Below are 24,456 nucleotides of genomic sequence, written 5' to 3'. Positions count from 1 at the left end.
TAAGTACTTTTTTGATTTTATTTTTTATAAGACATTTTCACTTTTGTACATATATTAATATTTTAATATACTTTGAGTGATTAGTTAAAAAATTAATTTTTAAATAATATTTTATAAATTAAATTATATACATATTGCCTATTTTATTTACAAAAAAATACCAATACTATTTTTAATTATTCAATCAAAAAATATTAAAATACGTGCAAAAATCAAAACTCATATAAAATGTTTTGTTTTTATCTACTCAAGGTAGTTCAATCTTTTTTTACCTCATTCCTCTTTTAAATATATATTTTTACTTTCTATAAGCAATTTTTTCTATTATTTTATTCCGATTACAAACATAGTTTACTAAATTTTGTGACCTTAGTTTTATATGCTCACTTTTTATTTTACAATAATTATTATGATTTGAGTCAAATATAAATATTTTTTATTTCACTAATAGTATTTCCATATTTTTTCAAATAATTTTATTACATTAAATTATTATTTTATCAAAAATACTAGTCAATAAGACAATTTCAGTTAACAAATTAGTGCAATTTGATTAGTTTTGGTTAATAAAAGATTACAAAATTAGTAGTAAATCTTAAAAAAAGCAAAACATGTGTCATGTTTATCGGCCTATTTAATGCTTGCAAGATTACAAGATTGATATTTAAAGTTAGAGGTGAGGGACATAATAGTAATTACTAATAATTTTTACTGTATTTAGAGCAAGTCCAAAAATGTTTTAGTTGAAGCCTTAAATATAGTATAAAATATTATGTCCTAGTAACTTAGGACATATTTATCTTACTTCAACTTTAATATTTTATTCTTAAAAGTTTACTTTCATTAGGGCTATGAGAAAAGAAGTGACTTAAAAATAAGGTAAAAGAGGTTATTCTAGTGATATAAGATATCATGGACACTGTTGGAACTACCTTCCTTGTCAAATATCCTAAATTTTGATTTAGGACATCATACAAGGCACATGTTGGACTTGCACTCACCACCACCCAATTAAAATGACTCAATTTGCTGGGAAACTAATTTGAGAACCGGGGAGTATATACCAGGGAATATGAGTAGACACGACAATTTTGGACACGACACGACACGACTTACACGACACGAAACGATACGAAAATTTAGTGTTTATGTTTGAATTTTTAATACACGACACGAAAGTACACGAACACGAAAGTACACGGTCGAGATTTAGTGTCGGTTTTGTATTTAACTTTCAAATACACGACACGAAGTATACGATATAAATAAATATTATAATTAAATTTTAATATTTTTTATGAATATATGTAGAATTATAATAAATGTATGCATATTTATTTTTAAAATATTATTTGATTTCATTATATTGTATATATATGAGATCTAAATATATATTTTTCATATATTTTATAATTTTTTTACCTAAAAATTTTATATTTTAATTTATATTAATATTATATTTAATATATATTAATATTCAATTAACACGACATCTACGACACGAAAAGACATGAAACGAAAGTACATGAACGAAGGTACACGAACGCTAAACATGTCGGTTTTGTATTTAGCCTTCGAGTACACGAAACACAAAAATATTCGACACTGACGAAACGAAACGAATTGCCGGGTCTAAATATGAGGCTATAATATTTACAGGAAAAAGCCTTCAAAAGAGGTCCCGGAGAAGGGGAGGGGACTGGTTTTAAACCTAGCTTTGGCTCAACTGCGTTGACAGCGAAATCCAATTTCAGTTAGGGGTTTAATTGGTTCTTAGCCACCTCCAGATGGAAAATGAGCAGGTACATCCCCCCAACCCAATCCAATCACTTCATTTCTATCTCTTGTTTTCTACAGTAGTTTCCTACTAATTTTTACCAATTTTGTTAATTACGATTGTATTATACTACTCACTATCTGCTTTCAGTTTAAGGTTTCATCAGCCTCTACTGCTTCAGTAATGCTAGCTGGGCTCTTGTGCATTTTTTCTTTACTCATACAATTCACTTAATTAATTTAAAATTAATTTCAACCTAGGCTCTAGCCCCCCCTCTCAAGCCTTATTCAAGTTTGAGCCATTAGACTGAAAATGCTGATGATTTATATGCAGCAGCAGCAGCAGTATGTGACTACTAATCACGATGACGGACATTCTTTACTTCTTAAGTTATCCGAAAATGATCCCCTATTTCACAAAAAGAAGGTTTACAAGTCCCCCTACATTCCTTCGTATTAAGTGTATATCCAGTTGCTCTTTCCTTATTATAATTCATTCTACAGAAACTACTTCAACTTCTGGGTATTAGTCCCGATGAATGCATACATCTCAAAGCCCCTTATACTGCTGTCGTGTTGAATTCCGTATTGGATCAATTGCTTCAAAAGGCAAGAATCATGACCTTTAATGAGGTATGTTTGTTTCTAACCTGACAGCCTTTTAGACTCTCAACATTTTTAATTTGTCGTTATAGTTGTTGCTGTAAATCGCTTCAAAATTTATTGGAGCTGGCTACTTGGAATACTAAAAGCTGATGCATGTTGCTACAGGTAGACCTTTACTTTGATGCAACTGATGTCATTCAATTGGTGAAGTTTAACAACCCCAGGAATGAGCTGGAAGCTCTACACTCAGTCCTGTTGCTTATTGATAATTCTATCTTGAGTGCTAAACACTTGCGGGTAGATGTACTGCAAGATTTACGCGAGATGATCCTTGACAAGATCAATGCGTTGGGGAATAAAATTAGACAGGATACTGTACTTGCACAAAATGTTAGCTGTGATAAGGAGACTTGTTTATTACAATGGGGTGAAGGTGCAGGTGTTCAAACAAAGCTGGACATTGCTTGTAAGTTTTTCATTGTGATAACATTGTTGTCTCACCAGTGAACTCGTCAAACTAATTTTACAGATAAATTATGTGTTAAGTTGGGAAAAGTTGCTAATTTTTTAATTTTTAATGTTTACTGCCATGACATTATTTGCTTTATAGATGTTGAAGGAGCTGGAAGGGGCGCAATAGCCAGAGAAAATCTAAAAGCAGGAGACATTGCTTTGGAGATCCCTGTTACTGTTATTATCTCGGAGGAGGCCGTGCATAAATCAGACATGGTACACTTTATCCTAGAAGAATCATGTAACCTAAAGCATCCAATCAATATGTCAAGTATCTTTATTCCAACAGTTTAATGACCATTCCTTGTTATAAATCCTTTTTCCTGGTTGCAGTTTCCTATATTGGAAAAATTCGAAGGCATTACCTCTGAAACAATGTTGTTATTATGGAGTATGAAGGAGAAGCACAACCGTGACTCAAATTTTAAATTCTACTTTGACGCACTTCCTGCTGTATTTAATACAGGTCGGTATTTTGTTGTCAATTTCCTTATACGTGCATCTTGTTATTATTTTTAATGATGTACTTTATTGTTATTTTATCGTCCTTCAAAATGCTTCAAAGCCATTCAAGGGAACTGTAACAAGATAAAGAATTGAACACATACTCTATAATACTCTGTATAGATGCTTCTGCCTACACGGCTACACCTTATCTGAAACATGTGCTATCTTTTTCCTTATTCTATTATGTTTTCGTTGGCATCAGGTGAAAAGATGGAAAGCCTGAAAATAAAGGAAATAATAGGGCTTTCTTGTATTAAGCAAAGTGTGATTCTACTCTAAATTGCAGGCTTGAGCTTTGGAGTTGATGCATTATTGGAGTTAGATGGAACCTTGTTACTAGAAGAAATAGTGCAAGCTAAAGAGGTAGTCAACTCTTTCAATCCCCTTTTTCTTGTCAAAATATAAACAATACTTTAAGGTAGAAAATTAATGTTCCAGATCTAGGTATGTGTTATGTGTGGTTACTGTGTGCAAATTTTACATTTTAACAAGGGCTGAGTGGATCTGGAATCCTAGATAAAGTATCATTCTCCTCTCTTTATAAAACTAAGGTCAAAGCCTCAAAAAAATTGTGTGGCTTGAAGCGCTATGTATATAAAATAAGTGGATTCCCTTGGTCATAAACTGTACTTGGTTATTATTCTTAGTACTTTATAACAACTGTATTCTTGTGACATTCATGATCTTGAGGAGAGGATAAAAGAACGGATTACTATCTTTAGCCTAGATAATTTTGACTATCTTATCTTGAATCAAAGGATTACCAATTCGCTATCTTATATATTTGTGCATTTATATTTTCGCAGCACTTGCGCTCTCAATATGACGAGTTATTTCCTGCACTTTACCATGATCATCCTGATATATTTCCTCCAGACTTATACACATGGGAACACTTCTTATGGGCGTGTGAGCTGTGGTATTCTAACAGCATGAAAGTTGTGTTCCCTGATGAAAGATTTCAAACGTGCTTAGTTCCTGTTGCAGGCTTTCTCAATCATTCGGTTTGTCTCAATTTTGCTTCAGTTGTCGTAATTTTCAATCCCGTTTATAATTTGAAACTTCCTACCTAATAGTTAAGATAGTTACATCCTAGATGTTTTCAGAGGTATGAACAGTTAAATATTGGGTATTATGGGCTATATACTGACATTAGAGTCAGGACTTATGAATGAGCATAGTCTTGGCATCTTGCATGTGATTGACCAAATGAAACATTTTGCAGTAGATGATTTCTATTTGTGATGGAAGGGAAGCCATAAAGCAATCACTTGAATATTAAAATTTAACAAAAGGTTATATATATATACATATATATATAGATACAATGCCTAATTTAGTGCCTGTATTGAATGGTTACTACAATTGTGACCAACTTACATAGTCTGTTTATTTTTGAAATTTTTAATTTGGATCATCTTCTTAGTTACCCGGACTCTTCATCTTGCTTCGATTACCCGTGTCGGACACTCGACACTCGGACATGGATATAGACACTTGGACACTTATTTTAGGCAGAAAACATGTAAATTTTTCAGAATATTACCGAGTCCGACACTTGGATACGAACCCGTGTCTGACACCCATACCCGAGTCCGGGTAACATAGATCATCTTTGTTACTACTAATCATTCTGCCATAGACTGGATGAATCTAAATCTGATTAATGCACAATAATTCAATCGAACAAGGAATACTGAGAACAGATGCTTCTATTAAGTTAATAAGTAGCAAATATGACTCGATCTAGCAAATTGCAAGCGACTCTACTAGACCTCGCCTTCCAACGCTCGAGAGGTTGGAGCTCTCCCAAGTAAGTAATACTCAATACTAATGTCTGGATACCTAATTTCTCCCCCTTTGCTCCTATAACTCCAGCTCCTGTAGCTCTTTTCCTAAATTACCCTTACTCATATCTTGTTGGACAGTTTTGCCCTTCCTCCCTTTTCTAGCAAAAGTCCACAACACAGGGGTCTGGTGTTGGTTTATTGCATTACCCCGGACCCAAACTTCAACCTTGTCCTCAAGGCGGAATGCAGGAAACCTCCAAGTCAACATCCTCCCAAGTGGCTTCCCATTGCGGCATGTCTTTCCACTTAAGCAACACCTCTCTTCCTTGTTCTTTTCCTGGGCCCTGGCGCACACCTATGACCATTTCAGGTTCACCTTCCATAACCAAATCTGCAGTCAAGTGCGGAAGAATAGTTGATGTTGCTGGGAGTGTACCAACACATTTCTTAAGTTGTGAGATGTGAAACACATTGTGTATTTTAGACGATGCTGGAAGCTCTAATTTGTATGCGATTTGTCCCATTCGTTGAATCACTAGAAATGGCCCATAATAGCGTGGAGCAAGTTTGTTGTGGCTTCGGTGAGCTAAGACCGCTGTCGATAAGGATATAGTTAAGAACACCAATTCCCCCGCTTAAAACTCCAGTTCCCTTCGTTTAGCATCTTCTTGAACCTTCATACGTTGCTGGGCTTTACTGAGGTGCCCTTTTAAATCATCTAATAGTGCATCACGCTCTATTAGTTGTTCCTCTAGTGATGCCACTGCTGTCTTCCCAGGTTCCCACTGCTGCCATACAAGGCTTGAAACGGAGAGTATTAAATAGATGTATGCACATCAGTATTATACCAGTATTCTGCCCAATGGAGCCAGTCTGCCCAGTTTTTTGGTTGCCCATTGATGAAACATCGAAGGTAGTTTTCCAATGTCTTATTGACCACTTCAGGTTGCCCGTCCGATTGCGGATGATAGGCAGTGCTGCAATGAAGCAACGAGCCCCGAACTCGTTTTGGACCGATTTGGTTCGGTCCGGTTTTGGACCGAATAGACCGAAAAAATTTTCAAAAAGAAAATTGCATTAAAAATTAAATCATAAATTATAAAATTTAAAATATAATTAAAGTATTGTGCTATGTAGAGTTCTAATAGTTCATGAATATAATTAAAAATTAAAAATTATGATTATAATTTTTAAGATATATGTAAAATGTTTATAATATGAAAATATAGCATTTATCATTTGGTCTATTCGGTCTATTCGGTCCGGACCGAAATATTTGTTAAAAGAACCGAACCGAATTTTATTTCGGTCTATTCGGTCCGGACCGAATAGACCGAATTTCTGAAAAAAATAGGACCGAACCGAACCGAATTAGCACGGTTCGGTTCGGTTTTTCGGTTTCGGTTGGGTTTTGCTCAGCCCTATTCCCGAGGGAGAGCATCAGCGACTCTATTTACAACCCCGGGTTTATATCGAATATCAAAATTATACCCCATAAGCTTGCTTTCTCAACGTTGATACTCCGAACCTACCTCCCGTTGTTCCATTAAAAATTTCAAACTTTGCCGGTCGTTGCAAATCTCAAACTTCCGACTCAACAAAAAATGTCTCCATTTTTTAACCGCCAAAACAATTGCCATGAGTTTTTTTTCATAAATTGATCTCATTCGAGCTCTCGGACCAAGGACTTCACTAAAGAAGGCTATGGGATGTTTTTTTTGCATAAGGACAGCCCCCATGCCAAACCTCGAGGCATCAGCCTCAACAGTAAATGGGATCGAAAAGTTCGGTATTGATAACACCGGAGTCGACACCATTGCGGCTTTCAGATTTTCGAAGGCTTGTGTGGCAGCAGTACACCAACTGAAATTATCTTTCTTTAGTTGTTCTGTCAATGGCAAGGCAATATTGGCGTAACCCTGTATGAACTTCCGATATTATCTGGTAAGTCCCAAAAAACCCTTTAACTCCTTAAGGCTGCCCGGTACATGCCAACTCAACATAGCTTGGATTTTTTCATTATCTACCGCCACGCCTTCATGAGAGATAACATGCCCCAAATACGCGATTTTATCCTTCCCAAATTTACATTTCTTCCCATTCGCGTAAAAGGAGTTTTGCTGCAGAATTTCTAACACCAATTTCACATGCTCAAATTAAAATGGTCTTGCTCACTCGGGCTATAAATTAAAATGTTGTCAAAAAATACTAGCACGCACTTGCGAAGTAAAGGCTTGAATGTCTCATTCATTGTTCCTTGAAAAGTTGCAGGGGCATTGGTTAACCCGAATGACATCACCAAGAATTCGTAGAGTCCTTCATGGGAAATGCCGTTTTTGGTGTATCCTTTGCCTTCATTCTAATTTGGTGATACCCGGATTTGAGATCAATTTTGGAGTAAACCCGTGATCCATGGAGCTCGTCTAACAACTTGTCAATGATGGAAATAGGAAATTTATTCGGGATGGTGACCTTATTAAGTGCCCGGTAGTCAACACAAAATCTCCACGAGCCATTTTTCTTTGTAATCAACAACACCGGGCTTGAGAATGGACTGTTTGAGACCTGAATTATCCCTTCCAGTAGCATATTCTTGATTAAATGCTCAATTTCGTCCTCTTGTACCTGTGGGTAATGATAGGGACGCACGTTTACCGGGTCAACCCCTTCTTTCAGTACTATGCAGTGCTCCTGGGTTCGTTTAGGTGGAAGTCTACTTGGTATGTCGAACACTTGTTGGTATTTTTGTAACACAGGTTCCCCTGCTACCGGAAGAGTTCCATTATTGCACTCATTGTTGTCCAATCTGGAGATCATATTTAATTCCATAAGGAAGCCCCCCTTCTCTTTTTTTTTACTGTCGAATCATGGCTTTCAGTGGAATCTCCGTTCTGCCTAACGAGGGATCGCCCTTTAATATTACCGTTTCGTTGCCTAATGGAAATTTCATCGTTTGTGTTTTCCAATTAGTTGACATGGTTCCCAATTTTTCCAACCACTGTATGCCTAGTATCACATCGGAATTGCCTAAGGATAATGGTAAGGAATTTTCCACTATAGTGATTCCCTGAAGTTGAAGTTGTAAAACTACTGAACAACACTCTCCCCTTCCTAGCACTGCCTCCCCAGTTCCCAAGGAAACCCCAAAAATTTTAGTTGGAGTTAAAGTGAGACCTAGAACTTCCACCGCATCGAGGGACACAAAATTATGTGTAGCCCCGGGATCAATCATAACTACCACCGGCTTACCATTGATCGTCCCTTAAGCTTCATTGTTTTCGGACTAGTAATTCCCATTACTGAATTCAAAGAGATTTAAAGACACACTTCGTCACTGTTGTGCTCTTTAGATTCTTGTGATTGTGGACTGTCCAGACTAAACTCACCATCTTCATCCTCTCCCTGTGAAAGCAGAACACTTAATTCCTTCCGACGACATTTATGACCAACAACCCATTTATCGTCACACCTGAAACATAACCCCTTCTCTCGTTTGTACTGCAATTCCTTCTCACTTAAACGCCTTATTTCTCCCATTGGTTTGGCTGGTGGTACTGAGCTGTGTGCCGTCGAGAAAATGGATTGAGAGTAGCTTGAAGGAGCTTTACTTGGTGAGGAATATGAACTGAAATTTTCCTTGGCCGTTGAAGATCCCTCTAAACTGAAACTCCTAGTTGACCCCAATACCCCTTTAATGTCCCCCTTTCTCACAGTGTTCAGGCGATTTTTATCCTTTATCATAATGGCCAATTCCATGGCCTGATCCACCGACATAGGGCCTTGCAGACGAACCTCCGCTCGGATATCTTCCCGTAAACCCATCAGAAAGTGGCCCAATGCTAAATCTTCCGGAATGTTTTCTAACGGTGCCAGGAGTTCAATGAATTTCATGCGATACTCTGCCACCGAACCCTCCTGAGCATGAGCTAACGGAATTGGCGCCTGAGGAGAGCTTTCACCTGCTCCCAACGTTCTACAGGCCTCCTCCTATGCTCCCATTGGAACCACAACAATGCCTGCCCCTCTAACGCCACCACTGTGGCTTCAACCTTCTCCTCCTCGGTCAGCCTATAAAAGTTAAAGTATCTTTCTGCCCTTAATATCCACCCATCTAGGTTGTTACCATCAAATAACGGAAGATCTAACTTCTTATATCTCCAGTTTGTTCCCCCTCCTTCCCTTGTGTTCCACGCTCTGGTCCTCCACCAAAACTTTTACCTCCATTACTACCTTCCCCAAATAGTAAACCCTTTCCCATACGCCCATACATCTGACTTGCCTCAACTCCTGTTTCCGACCTGCCCACCATAGATAAACCACTACAGTTAGGATGTACCTCTGTGTGTTTCGCTGGAGCTTTGATATGAGACTTTAATTCTGAAAGAGTTGCACGGACCTCAGCTTGAAACTTTAATTGATCATCTTTCATCATATTAATCATCATTTGCTGATGTTCACGGGCTTGATTCACCCTCCCTTCCAAACGGTTGGTGGCTTCATCTAAGTGCAGTTCTTGTCGCTTGAAGGTCTCATCAAAACTGCGTATGAATCGATCCGACAACTGTTCCATAGCCGCCATGGCCCCTTTCACCGCCGCCGACACCTCTTCTGTAACCGTGCTACGGATAGAGGCATGAAGACAAGCTAATGTTTCTTCACTCTTTTCTGTTTGTTGAGTTGTTGGAGGATGCCCCATAGATCGTATGCTCTGATACCAAATTTTCTATAGACTGGATGAATCTAAATCTGATTAATGCACAATAATCCAGTCGAACAAGTAATACTGAGAACAGATGCTTGTATTAAGTTAATAAGTAGCAGATATGACTCGATCTAGCAAATTACAAGCGACTCTACTAGACCTCGCCTTCCAACGTTCGAGAGGTTGGAGCTCTCCCAAGTAGGTAATACTCGATACTAATGTCTGGATACCTAATTTCTCCCCCTTTGCTCACTATAACTCCACCTCCTGTAGCTCTTTTCCTAAATTACCCTTAGTCATATCTTGTTGGACAGTTTTGCCCTTCTTCCCTTTTATAGCATAAGTCCACAACACAGGGGTCTGGTGTTGGTTTATTGCACATTCAGACTTTTTCCCTTCTAGCTTGTGTCCGTTTTCACCCTGCTCATTCTCATTTTTGCTATTTCACAGATAAATCCGCACATAATGCAATATGGGAAAGTAGACTCCACTACAAACTCCTTAAAGTTCCCTCTTTCTAGACCATGCAATGCAGGGGAACAATGTTTTCTGAGTTACGGGAAACTCTCTTGTTCTCATGTGGTTACGTTTTATGGGTTTTCAACTCAAGCAGACAACCCCTATGATGTCATTCCAATTGGTACCTCTTCTGTCTTTTACCTTTCAGAATAGGACTTTTCATGCTCTTACTGATTATGTGTGCAATATCTTGTAAGTGATTTGCTTGTAGATACATGTGTATATGTTTAGTCTAGAACTAAGTTTTGCTTGACGTTGGTCACTGCTTGTTCTTTCTCATACCTTTTTCAATCATTATGGAGATTTAGATCTTCATGATGCTGATGATTCTGAAAATGGAAGCCAAATGTCTGATTGGACCATGCATATGGTGAGGGGTACTTGGCTCTCAAAGAATCATGAAATATTCAACTATGGATTGCCATCTCCTTTATTGGATCATTTGCGTAGAGCTCAGGGTTCTACTATGCAGCCAAATACCATTGTATGTTTCCTACCGTATACTATACCATTTCTAAATGTCTTCTACTGCTTTATTCTTTCCCCAATAATGCAAAATTTTATTAATTTTGTGCTTACGTGCAAATATCATTTCTAAATGTCTTCTACTGCTTTATTCATTCCCCAATAATGCAAAATTTTATTAATTTTGTTTTTACGTGCAAATATCTGTAGCTGATTCAGTAATCCTTTAAAATGATTTAGACGCAAGAAAACTTGGCAATTGAATTGGAAATACTCTTAGTTCTTTGCTCTACTTTCGAAGACATGATGCAAGCCATATGTGATACTGATGATGACGACAGGTTGATACAGCTTGTAATTTATTGTTTCCAGAAATGTCTAGTATCAGTTCTCTAATAGTAAATATTCCTCATTTTACAGGGAAAATGTTAGTTGGGATGTAAAATTAGCCTTAAAGTTCAAAAAGTCACAAAGAAAGATACTCTCCTCCATTGTAACTTCTTGTAAAGCTGGTTGCAAGTTGGTGGAAACTGAGTTGTCCAAATGTATAACTTAAGGCAGCTGACATGGAAATTAGATAACTAATGTTATATGATATATTGGAGCAAATAATTTTTTGTAACCATTTCCCTGCCTTGTATGATTTCTTTTGTTCTTATGGTTGATCACAAAAATGTAAATATTTGCGGATACATGTGTATCCTTCATTGATGCTTATATACTTGATCTGTTCATGCCAGGTTTACAAATGGTATAGACTTTAATCTCTCCGATGATATCATTTAAGTTCGAAGCACTATCTATTTTAGTTATCAATAAAAGTTTTTGATTAATTTCATCAAAAATTTATTTGAAACAATATAACCAAAGTAGAAATGATATTCACCTAGCATAAGATGTTAACTGCACACATATATTTGTTTAATTCTTTTGAACTGTTCTAAGCTGTGAAAATTTCTCTCTTCCTTGGCTAGCAGTTAATGCATGCTGGTGAAGTAGTTTGTTTGAAATCAATATATAAATAATTTCTAGAAGATTATAGATACTCTCTTGTTTCAGATCTGAAAACAGGCACCGAGTGTAGTCTGTAGATTTCTACATTTCATTTACGATAAACAAATCTTCTCCTGAAATTACAGAACTTCACTGGTTAAAGTTCTGCTCTTCCCTGATTTTGTTATATGATCAGAGCTTGATTTCAATTCATAAGATAGTGAAATATATTACGGAATTTTTAGCGTGTTCTTTAATTTGGAAAGTTTTATTTCTACATTTTCATCAACAATCATAAGATTAACTGTAGTTCTTGACACCAATGATCCGCATGTTCTCAAGTTCGTCTGATCATCGAGGATAGTTCTTGTCAAGTACAGCTCTTTCCTACCAGAATTACGACCATTCGAGCAGATCTGCGTTTAGTGCACTTTCTGCAGTGTTTCTGTCTGTCCTTGCACTCCTAAAACACCTTGCCCAATTATAACATACACACAATATAAACTAGGAAAATGTGGTGCAAAAACAACATGCGCTTCCCTCTTTGTTCGTCTACACAACAAATTATCATCACCCTCACCCGTGACAATACAGACTATTTCCTCGGTCAGAGACAAGAGACAAAAGCAACCTAGAATTAACACAAATAGCCCAGGACATACCCTCATGGGATCAAATTCTTATGAATACATTATCAAATATTAGTCATGTTTACTAAATGTGTTGAAATTTTTCTTCAAGAAGTATATTAATGATATTTTGCCGATCATTTATCTCTAATTCCTGATAATTCAGCAACAAACATGATCTAGCAACAAACGTGATCCAACAAAAATCACCAAAGATTATCAGATCCTTATTGCACTGCAAGAGTGTGAGTATTGCAATATTTTAGGATATAATAAGTGCTTGCACTTCATGACTATCCTAAATGGCATAGGCCACTAGGCTACATTACATAGTCCACCCAGACCAATGTCTAGGAATGCAATTGGAAAAAGAAATGACCATAAACATCAAAGGTTGCACCTGAACATGCATTTACACCTTGAGCAAGCTAATCAGAATGGAGACTCAAAAGCAGCCATTAATTTGTCTAATAGATAATATATTGGTATTAGTTCACCGTATACAATCTCCACGAGCTATCTTAACTTTATTATCTTTGACATTACTCCACGAGTTTTGACTTTTGATTGGAAAAAGAAAAGCAATACTCCTACAAAAGATAGTTAAGGAAAAAAAGAAGGGAAATGGAAAATTTACATTTCTAAAGCAACAAGTATTAAATTGGAATAATACCAGAAGAGTTCCACTGCAGAACCATGAGCAATCGTAACAAAAATATACATAATTTACTCCGGTATCGAAAATGAATATGCAATAAGCTTCACACATTTCCACAACTGTACTCTTTATCACACAACAAAAAAGTGGGATTTTTACTAGCATCTGAATTTAAACTTGTACCGAAAACTGAGATTTCTATCTGTCCACGCACACCAAAAACACCTTCCCTATATATAACATACTCACAAGATGAACTAGGCAAATGTGGTGCAAAAACAACATGCATTTCCCTCTTTGTTCTTCTACACAATGTATTATCATCACCCTCACCCGCGACATTACCAACTACTTCCTCATTCATAGACAAAAACAACCTTGAGTTAACACAATTAGCCCACGATATCCCCAAAGCAGGACAAACCCTCCGTCCCGAACTATACAAACTGTCATAATTCCCAATCCTCAATCCATTCAAATCCCCCGATCGCATGACATCGACCACCTGATTCGTCACCAAAACAGCAACCCCATATTTCTTCGCCACAAATTTCAAAGTGGACGAAATCTTGAAAAACAAATTTGCCCTCCTCTTAAGATCAAATGGGTTATTATCAAATTCAGACCTAAACAACGCCGCTATTGAATCAATGACAAGTACCTTAATCGGCATCGTTTTACGAGACTCCTTCGCCAATGCAGAATCTAGCTTAAACACAACATCAAACAGGTGATCTGCAGAATCTAATTCCTGAACAAGAACATTATTACGCACACATTGAACAGAATCAAATAGTTGAGGGTACGATAAGTAAAAGGCTTTCGATAATTGCTCAAAACGACGAAAAGGATAAGGGGGTTCAGAATGGAGATACAAAGAGGATGATGCAAGGCCACCGAGTGAAAGTGGAAGCTGAGCAGAGAGGAGGAGTTGGAGGGCTATTTGGGTCTTTCCGGACCCACTTTCGCCGGAAAGTTCGGTGATGGACCCACATGGCACGCCGCCGGCGAGATATTGATCAAGAACTGGACAACCCAAATTTTATATCAGATTTTCTGAATTTAGATAATATTTAAAATTTATATTAACTTGCGAAAATGATAAATATTAAAAACACATTTGAAAAAAATCTGGAAAAATGTTCAATAGAGCTTTTAGAACACGTAGAAAAACATAAAAATATAAGTTATTTGGAATACATTATGTCAAATGGAGATTTGCAAAAGATTTTGAAAATTAAAAAAAGACAGTATTAACTAAAAATGTTATTACTCCACCAGAATATATATCCGTCATGAATTATATAACATTTTGCAAACTTTGATTTAGTAAGAGTGAATGATGGATTGATTGTGCATTTAAATCCTTTGAGAATTTTGTGCAATTATTTGGTTATTGATTGGTAAAGAAAGTAACTGATGAATAATAACTTCTTTTGTAATTTCAATCAGAGGAACTGATCACGCAATGAAAATATTTTACAGTGCGCTACAATGAATTGGGTCATAATATAACCCGCTTAGAAGCCCAGAGGTGTTTAATAAAAAGATGATTGCTTGTTTAGGCCCAATCAGTAAAGTTCCTTTTAGTAGCCCATCAACCTAGCAAATGGCTGACGTATACTAATCAATCAGAGAGTAAATAAAAAAGAAAAAAGAGGCAAACAATATAATAGGACTGAAAGCTTTTAAATTGCGTTGATTAAACTCATAAAGTGTTAAAACTTAGAAATGTATATTTCTAGTACAGAATGATTATTATTTTATTAGGAAGGCTAAAATAGTAGCGAGCCCATAATTATTTTTTAGGTAAAGATTCAGTTGGTAGTTGTTAATGGAATGTTGGACGACTGGTAAACAAGATGAAAAGCAGTGGAGTTGGGGTATTTTCCTCCCAGGAGTTCAGCTCAAGTTGCTGGACTACACCTGGAGATAGAGTTTGCCTTGTTGCAGCTTGTCAACTGCAGTAGTTTGATTTCGCTACTTGGGATGCTGTATAACTACTTGTTCTCTCTGTTTCTAAAACATTCTAATTATTGTAATACTCTACTCCTTTTTATAATATTCCAATTCTACAAACATTTCACAATCACAAAACTGAAAACAAGCTTGCTTCTTGGTTTCACATATCTAGATTATACTACCACATAAGCAATTTAACGTAGCCATGTGTACTAGGGCGCAAAAAAAACCTCCAGATAATTATTTTCAGAATCTCTATGAGTGTCATAGTTATTTTCTCCCAAAATTATGCTTATTGTACATGGTACCTCGATGAACTGGTTCTCATCCTTGAGCGCAAGAAAAACTCCAGACAATTTATCATACCAATCTTCTACGAGGTTGAAATCCGAGATATAAAACACCAGCTCGGGAATTATGGTCCGGCCCTCGAAAAGCATAGGGCGAAGTATAGCCACAAGATAGACAAGTGGAGAGAAGCTTTGGTAGAAGCTGGTAGTATTTTGGGAGACCATGTAAAGAGGTAACTTTTCTTACTTCTTTCGCAATGCTATTATGTTTAATGCTAAATAATACTGTGTTCTATATTAATAGCTTTCTTATACAAGTGATCTAAATGTCTAATATGTTCTATTATACATAATATTTACTTCAAGTTTTAATTCCCTGTTTCTTCTTCATTTACAAATCATATACACACTTCTCAACATATCAGGATTTCACTTCCAGGTTACAGAGCACTTTTATCCAAAACACTGTCATCCAATGTCAAAAAGTTCAGGTTTACCAAGCAGTTTTTCATCGTCCTTCTCTCGACAGGGGTCATTTAATGACGAGGTGATTCTTTACACAACTAGTGTTAAAAATGGCCTAGGCGCAAATGGGTTGGTAAAGACTATTCTGATGAGTGGAAATGTTGTATTTGAATGGGCTGGTAAAGACTATTCTGATGAGTGGAAATGTTGTATATGAAGAGAGAAACTGTTCAAAAGAGCCAAAGTATCTGACAGAGCTGCAAGAGCTGGTGGGTAATGACAAGATGAGGCTTCCCATGGTGATTGTGAATGGGAAGGACTTGTGCGGAGAAGAAGAAGTTGAAGGTTTAGAGGATTTTCAAGACATAGTGAAGCTCAAGTCAACTCTGAATATATTGTATGCTGGACAAAGGCAACTAGAGAGTATAAATGATTATATGAGAACTACTAGTTCAATTTTAGGTTGGGACAAGAGGTCGCATATTGTACTGGACAACGGGAACACGTGCTCTCACATAAAAGAATAAAAAATTAGCCATTTTTTATTAAAATTTTAAGGTATAAATATGTATATTTTATAAAATGTCCCCACCAGAAAAATGTTAAGTGCCCCCGTAATGTTAGCAAATCTTTCATAATTTGAGTCATATTTAATTTAATTTATAATTATATGATCATAAATTGGAGATTAAATAGATGAAATACTAATTTTAGCACTTCAATATTAAAAAAATTGAAATTTCAATGAAAATGATAAAAAAAGTTGAATTTCGACACGTAATATAGTCACTTAAGTACATGATGCCCCCACTGTAAATATTCACTCCTTATGCTATTCCCTAATATTATGTAAAGTTGTTGGAATATTGATGGAGTGTTTGGGACTAGAGACATCTAAACAAGATAAAAAGCAAAGGAGCCAAAGAGATCAGCCAAGTTCCTTTCTAGCAGCTTGTTTTCTGATGCTGCAGATGCAGTGCTACTTGAGCAAGCTCGAATACTGTATAACAACTTATTATCTATGATTTAAAATTCTTGGTTTTCTTTAAAGGCTGACAATTCAATTTTAAATGTTCTATGTAAAATTATCCTCTCTAAGCTTGTTCCAAATTTTAATGAGATTTATTTCTGAGGGAAGTTGGCTTTCCTGTCACTGTTTGACCGACTTAAACAGCATCAATGATATTTTGTAAGAATTCTTATCAACCTTACTTAAAATTTTTTTATTATTGATCATACCATTAAGATATATAAGCCGAGAACGTGCATTTGTATAACCTTGTGTGCAGAGCCCTAGAATACTTGACTTGCCATGGTTGATTGACTTCGTGGAAGCTACATCCAACATTCCAACCTAGCCTTGTATTTATTTTTATCATGTATTAATAATTTCTTTGACCAATTCACTCCATTCTTTAGGTTTGTTGACATATTTTTAACCAATTATTGGTATATATATCAGAACATCTTTTGTAATAAAGCACTTGTTTTGAACTTGAAGTATTCCATCTGCATTTTGACTACTTAATTTTTTTCTCCAGTCTAACTATCTGATTCAGAAAAGCTAATTCTCCATGGCTAAAGAAGACTCATTTTGTCATGTCTTCTTAAGCTTCAAAGGGGAAACTCGCAACAACTTTACATGCTTCTTGTACGAGGCTTTGAAAGCCCGAGGATTTGTAGCTTTCATGGACAAAAATGACATAAATATTGGAGATGAAGTAGATTTGACAATTAGAGAGGGGATCCGAAATTCTATGAGCGCCATAGTTGTATTCTCCCAGAATTATGCGTATTCTGTTGGACAAACTTAGTATTTTAGACTAAGTTGTGAATCATTTTGAGACTCTATATGAGTGAGATACATTATGTGTTAGTGAGGTGTATTTATTGGAACGTATTCTCCTCTTCGAGGGGATTCCGATGCATATTAACACGCTCAAAATGAGTAAAAGGTGAATGATAACTGATGTTCCAAAGTTTTACCTTTTAATATGAAAAAGTGGTTTTGTACCACATCGAGAGTAGCACAAACCTATTCCTCAGTTTTTCTTATAAATACCATGTACCACATCGAAAAGAAAAACAAGTCCTTTCAAGCCTCTCTTTATAAATAGAGTCTTAGGGCACCAGTTTTATTAAGTCGAGAAAATAAGAGTCGTCTCTTTCATTCTCGGTCTCTCTAGTCTTAAATTTTTCCAATATTCCGGTGATAGTTCTCGGGCTCAGTTCAAGTTCGCTGAGAGTATATTCGATCTATCGATTATACTAGTATCTCGTTTTATCCTGGGAAGCAGGTCGCTAAACAAGGATGGTGCGGGGTGAAACTGCTTTAAGGAGACAGTTTTCTGGACTCGAGATTAAATCCAATCTCTGTTTGTTTTCTCAAACTCTTCTCTTAATTTAATTGTTAATTCTTATATGCTTATGTGATTTAAGAATTAGCAATGTTCTTGTGAATTAGTTATATATTCAATATATATATATAATAATGTCTTTATCGTACAAGATTGATAACAATCTTAAAGCAATTTTCTTCAATTTTCATACTTTCTTGTGAGTAGACGCAAAAGTCAATTTGATTGTTTAAATTGGATTTATTTATGGGTAAATGAGTGGCCATTATTTGCCTCATTAATTAAATTAAATTTAGTGTGTTAATTTCTTTGATCACTTGTTGCCATGTGCTTGAAATTAATATAAATTTGATTTTAAGTGGTGCTTTGTTTAAGCATAACAGGTACGAGGCAAAAGTAAGCACAAAGTTGTTGGATAATTGGTTTCTTATAAGGCTATTGATGCTTTAATGGTTATTGATTTATGATCAACTTATATTCAAGTGGACATATTTGGTTGACATCTCTCTCGGGTTGATCATTATAAATTGGTAGATTAAACCCAAATTTATAATTCGTCCATGTTTCGCTATTAATGGATAGCTTATTATGTTTTGTTAACATGGTGATTGATAATATATATGAGCTAGAGTTTCTTAATTCTGAATTGATTTCGGAATTATTAGTACACTGATACAAGAATCGTATATGCTATAGTTTACATGCGTGTTTGCAAGTTCATAACATGATATTGCTATGCAATTAAATGATATGGCTACATAAATGTGACCCTTCATGATGGAACTTGATTATTTGGTGATTAATTTTTTAATCATTATTGAGTGATGATAAGGCATCAATTATTATTGTTTAATATTTAATAATGGAGTTATATCACAAACTTGTAATATTGGATAGAATGCAGTAACATGTTTGTTGTTAAATAATGTGACGAGTTGTGCAGCTGAAGTGAACCAGATTTACAATGGTTCAGGATTCTCCACATTAAAAAACCTAATGGGCCTGGAGTACAGGTTATGGGTCGGCACATAAATTATATTTTTCTGGTTGGATTTTTCCTCCAATTAAATAGTAATTTTACGTGTTGGTGTCGGTCTGCTGCGGCAGTGACACACGAGCCTATTATAGTGATCCATATGATACTTAATACGACAGATATTGATATCAGTAGTTATGCTGAACTTCGGAGAGAATCCGAAAAGTTGTTAACCCTAACGCATCAGTTGATCAAGGATCACTGAATGTGGGGTTATTCAAGATTTATTTTCTTCCTTGGGCCTTTTATGGTTGTACCGGTAGGTGAGCCAGAAATGTAGGTTCGTGTGAACCATGTAAATATTTTAGAGAAATTCGGTAATTGAATTTTTAATGATAAGAACCACGGGAAGTTATTTAAACATGATATTAAAATCTTATAGGTTTTAATGAATGACGTAAAACCTGCTCAGATGAGAGGTAGTGACACGATATGTGTTTACTGTCTGGTTTGATAGTAAAACATTTATCACTCGTACTCATAGTCGAGTCAATATTGAAGCTAAATAGAGAGATGTGTGCTCTATAAACTCAAGGGTAAATCCAACTTAATACAGATAATTAAGATGGTAGTGAATAAATTTGATGATGAATAATCACCAGGCAAATTCAGTTTGCAACGTGAATATTCATGAGGTCGTTGCACCTTACTCGCATTAAATAAATGGAGTAGATGCAGGCTTGAGTTGCGCTCTGAGAGAGATGCAAAATGATTATGATCAGCTCAGACTATCACTGAATTTGAGGATATTAGTTACGAAGGGCTAATCGTTCCTTAAACATGATACCACAGAAGGAAATAATTAAATTTCCTATTAGTTTTAGAATGTTTTCTGACATTCTGTAAAATATTAAAATTGTGGGGGTATCTAAAATAGAAAATTATTGAATTTTCTATGAATAGTGGAATGTAATGAAACATTCTTGAAAATAATTGAAATGTGGGGGTATCTCGAAACTTGATACCAATACCTCTGTTGGTAGCATGAGATCCAAAATCAATTGAGATATTTTGGATGGATACATAGACAATGGTTGAGTCTAATAATATCCGATATATGAATCTAATTTTTGAGATTCGTAAGAATACTATTACAGAGTTTAGGAATGCTTATGCGATAAGCTAGTAGATCCCAGTAGATCTGTAATTAAAAGTCATCTAAATGAACTTACGAGTTATTGGATGAATGTGAGGATGAACCTGCAGAGAGCAAAAGACTTGGATAATTGCTAGTCCCGAATGTCTTGATAATTTGCTTGAAGGTGAACTCATAAATTTAATAGAAGCAATGCGCTTCTCGTATAATTTCTTGATAAGTGAATATATCAAGAGAAAATTTGACTATTACTGAGAGTCAATAAATCAAGATTTTCTAGCACGTGTACTAGAAAATGGATTGTGCATGTTCTCTCTATGTCCTTTGTGGGGGAAAAGATGTTAAGAAATAGAGAGAGTGGTTCTGTTTGACAGAATCTTGTTGGGAAAATATATCTGGGTCTGAAGGAAGTATAAGGTCAGACTGATACTAAAATATTACAGTCGAAAGTGATGACCTTATATAATTTATGAAATATTCTCGAGTTTTGAGAATAAGGTTCATTAAGATGATACTAAAATTATCGTATTGTGAAATTTAAAAGTGCATCAATGAACATTGAGATGGTCTTTCTAAATAGATATTTGGAGAAATATCTATTTACGTGAACCCGAGGGTTGCTCTAGATAAAGCAAGAGTAGAAAATCTGTATTTTCGGTGATCATGTTGAGTGAAACAACATTGACACGAAATAATGGCATATTAAATTTGATATTGCTATGATAAGCAATGACTTCAAATAAATGACATGGTTCCCATTTTGAGGACGCTCAAAATTGGTTGCTATGTGAATAAGGATTGCCAGTTTAAGGACGCTTAAACTCGATAATGATGCAAACTGAAATTGCTGGTTTTTGGGACGCTAAAAGCTGGTAATATCAATAACAAGTGAAGCCTTAAGTAATAACTAGTAAAGTTATTTCATAAATGTGAAATATGTCAATATGAGATGTCAAACTGATTCAAAATCAGAGAATTGACAAGTGTGCATGTGTTATTTAGACATGATATGCAAGTCATAATTGATTGCATGTGAGTGATCTGATCTTTACGAGAAGTAATGACAAGAGGGTCATTTCTGAAAATCTTGATGAGATTGAAAAGTTTTGATTTGAAGATTACAATCTTCGTGACTTTAAAAGTTTTAGACGATACATGTCACATGTTGGTGATGTGAATTTTGAAGAGATCAACGAAGCTAAAGTTGTCATAGCTGGAATGGATTTATATTTATCCAAGCGTTGATGAACAAGGATCTCTCAAGAAGGATTGCAAGTCTGTTGTACTTTTTAAAATTGTACAAAATTAGACATAGGCTACACAGTTGGTAAACTGGGTAGATGCACGAGTACAATGGAAATTGGTCACTTGGAAGTGATTGCAATGAGATTTAAGGTGTATGATATGTGCTCGTGAGCTTGGACTGCAATACGAAAGATATCTAATTGCACTATGTGAATATAGTATGTAAATTAGATATTTGACTTTAAGAACTTAAAAGTCATTCGAGAATACATTTCACACTTAGCAGTCGTGTCATGGAAATCCTAAACTTAGCTCGATTCATGATGGAATACGAGTCGGGTACATAAAATAAATGCAGTTAAAAGGCTGAGTAGCCACTTTGTAAGGATATTCCTAAATGACAAGGAAAATGTGTCTTCAATATGCATATATCGTGTAATCAATATGCAAATTGGGAGATCACATTATTGTGTATGAAATGGTATGTCTCACATCTATGATGAGGACATAATACCATTAAACAACTATTCTCAACGAGAATTATCATGATTGACTATGTAAAGTCAAATGATAATGTTTGGATCCACTAACCAGATGGTTAAACTGAGCGAATCTGTTTAAGCCAAGGGAATCTAGTTAGACCGAGAGATAGTTGTCAAATCATCGAGAGGAATGAGCCTTGCCTATTGCTTAACGGCGTCATGGTGGACACCCAACCTTGCTGACTGGAGATCCCAAGAACTTGGTTCAATGGGACAACTAAATCATGATGACCAAATCACTGTGGGGGTAACTCCTGGCCTATTTCTATGATGATGAAACAGTGAGACCCGTAAGGTACGAGGTTAAGTTTTATGCTTTTAATGATCTTTGACGAATACAAGGATTTCAAGTTTGAATACATAATATTCGGTTGAGTAAACGCGGGTTACTCTATAAGATAAAGATCACCTATGTAAGAGAGAAGTATGGCCGCTTCAAAGGAGAATTGCGAGGCACAATTCTTTAGAAACTCTTGCAGAACCAGGACGATGTTCCAGGACCAAAATGGACATAATCATGAGAACTTAATGAGTCAGGAAAGATACAGTGATGAGTATGTCATCGTTTACACAAACGGTCGAACAGTTCAAGGACATCGCGTCATACTGTCTACTAGTAAAGTCGATATACTTATTCGAGCGAAGGTTCAAGGAGCATTCTCTACCTATCGTATGCTATATCTGACCGCCGAACTATCACCAAGTCAAGCTCCGCGTCTTTCTGTCTATGTGGTGCGTGCTACTGGACCATCAATCTCATTTGTGGGGGATTGTTGGACAAACTTAGTATTTTAGACTAAGTTGTGAATCATTTTGAGACTCTATATGAGTGAGACACATTATGTGTTAGTGGTGTGTATTTATTGGAACGTATTCTCCTCTTCGAGGGGATTCCGATGCATATTAACACGCTCAAAATGAGTAAAAGGTGAATGAGAACTGATGTTCCAAAGTTTTACCGTTTAATATGAAAAAGTGGTTTTGTACCACATCGAGAGTAGCACAAACCTATTCCTCAGTTTTTCTTATAAATACCATGTACCACATCGAAAAGAAAAAAAAGTCCTTTCAAGCCTCTCTTTATAAATAGAGTCTTAGGGCACCAGTTTTATTAAGTCGAGGAAATAAGAGTCATCTCTTTCATTCTCGGTCTCTTTAGTCTTAAATTTTTCCAATATTTCGGTGATAGTTATCGGGCTCAGTTCAAGTTCGCTGAGAGTATATTCGATCTATCGATTATACTAGTATCTCGTTTTATCCTGGGAAGCAGGTCGCTAAACACGGATGGTGCGGGGCGAAACTGCTTTAAGGAGACAGTTTTCTGGACTCGAGATTAAATCCAATCTCTGTTTGTTTTCTCAAACTCTTCTCTTAATTTAATTGTTAATTCTTATATGCTTATGTGATTTAAGAATTAGCAATGTTCTTGTGAATTAGTTATATATTCAATATATATATATAATAATGTCTTTATCGTACAAGATTGATAACATATTCTACATGGTGGCTTGATGAACTTGTCCTCATTCTTGAACGCAAGAAGAATTCCAGATATTTTTTAATGCCCATATTTTATGAGGTTGAAATTCGAGATATCAGATACCAGCTCGGAAATTATGGCATGGCGCTTGAAAAGCATAGGGTGAAGCACAACCACAAAGTGGAAAAATGGAGAGACGCTCTGGTTGAAGCTGGTAATATTTTTGGTGACCACGTAGAGGGGTAAATTTTCCTACCTTATTTTTCGATGATTTTGTGTTTTGTTTACCGTTACTTCTTTTAGTTTCCTATACGAGTGTGAAACATCTAGTACGTTGTTCTATAATATGCAAATTATCTATGATATGCAATGTATCTAACGTACATTATTCTGTGATGCGCAATATATGCACAGAGGTTTCCTTTTCTATTTCTTGATCATATGAATGCTTCTTATTTCTCAGCTGATGTTGATATATTCAATAAACGTATAAGTATGTGCCAGAGTATCAATATTAATATGTCTCTTTGGTTATTTTATCACGTTCAGGTTACAAAGCTCATTCATCCAAAACACTGTAAAATTGTTTCAAGAAAAATTGGCTGCCAAGTTCCCAGAATGCCGCCTCCCAACACCAACAAGTACAGTTTAACAAGGCAGTTCTTCATCATCCATTTTGAGACATGGTCCAACTAACGACAAGGTGATTCTTACACAACTAGTACTGATAACAATGGTCTAGGCGCTAACGGGTTGGTGAAGACGATTCTGATGGGTGGAAATGTTGTATTTGAAGAGAGAAACTGTTCAAAAGAGCCAAAGTAT

At 35.8% G+C, this 24,456-nt stretch overlaps 2 protein-coding genes across 6 annotated transcripts; one reads left to right on the top strand and one right to left on the bottom strand.

The window, feature by feature from the left end:
* The first annotated feature begins 1,650 nt into the window (after positions 1 to 1,650).
* LOC141701718 (ribulose-1,5 bisphosphate carboxylase/oxygenase large subunit N-methyltransferase, chloroplastic-like) lies at positions 1,651 to 11,646 on the top strand. 5 transcript variants are annotated; one of them, XM_074505349.1, is made up of 12 exons: positions 1,651 to 1,802; positions 2,111 to 2,203; positions 2,281 to 2,409; positions 2,548 to 2,848; positions 2,993 to 3,111; positions 3,229 to 3,361; positions 3,689 to 3,765; positions 4,209 to 4,406; positions 10,345 to 10,534; positions 10,716 to 10,897; positions 11,119 to 11,219; positions 11,299 to 11,646. In XM_074505349.1, exons 1-12 carry the CDS (start codon positions 1,788 to 1,790, stop codon positions 11,432 to 11,434), a joined length of 1,674 nt encoding a protein of 557 aa, XP_074361450.1. In that variant the 5' UTR covers positions 1,651 to 1,787; the 3' UTR covers positions 11,435 to 11,646. The 5 variants fall into 5 exon arrangements, with proteins under 5 accessions (XP_074361450.1, XP_074361452.1, XP_074361453.1 ...); XM_074505351.1 differs by having other exon boundaries at positions 1,657 to 1,802; positions 2,114 to 2,203; XM_074505348.1 differs by having other exon boundaries at positions 1,674 to 1,802; positions 2,038 to 2,203.
* A 1,556-nt stretch (positions 11,647 to 13,202) lies between these two features.
* LOC141701717 (DNA repair protein XRCC3 homolog) lies at positions 13,203 to 14,200 on the bottom strand (the record flags this gene model as incomplete). Its single annotated transcript, XM_074505347.1, has 1 exon — positions 13,203 to 14,200. A coding segment is annotated over one exon (939 nt), but the record flags the coding sequence as incomplete, so codon positions are not given.
* Positions 14,201 to 24,456: the final 10,256 nt, after the last annotated feature.

This window comes from Apium graveolens, unplaced genomic scaffold, assembly GCF_009905375.1.
Source record: "Apium graveolens cultivar Ventura unplaced genomic scaffold, ASM990537v1 ctg4307, whole genome shotgun sequence".
In the NCBI taxonomy this organism is placed as follows: domain Eukaryota; kingdom Viridiplantae; phylum Streptophyta; class Magnoliopsida; order Apiales; family Apiaceae; genus Apium; species Apium graveolens.
The sequence above is the reverse complement of the archived record's forward strand: the minus strand, read 5'-3'. Positions and strand labels throughout refer to the sequence as shown.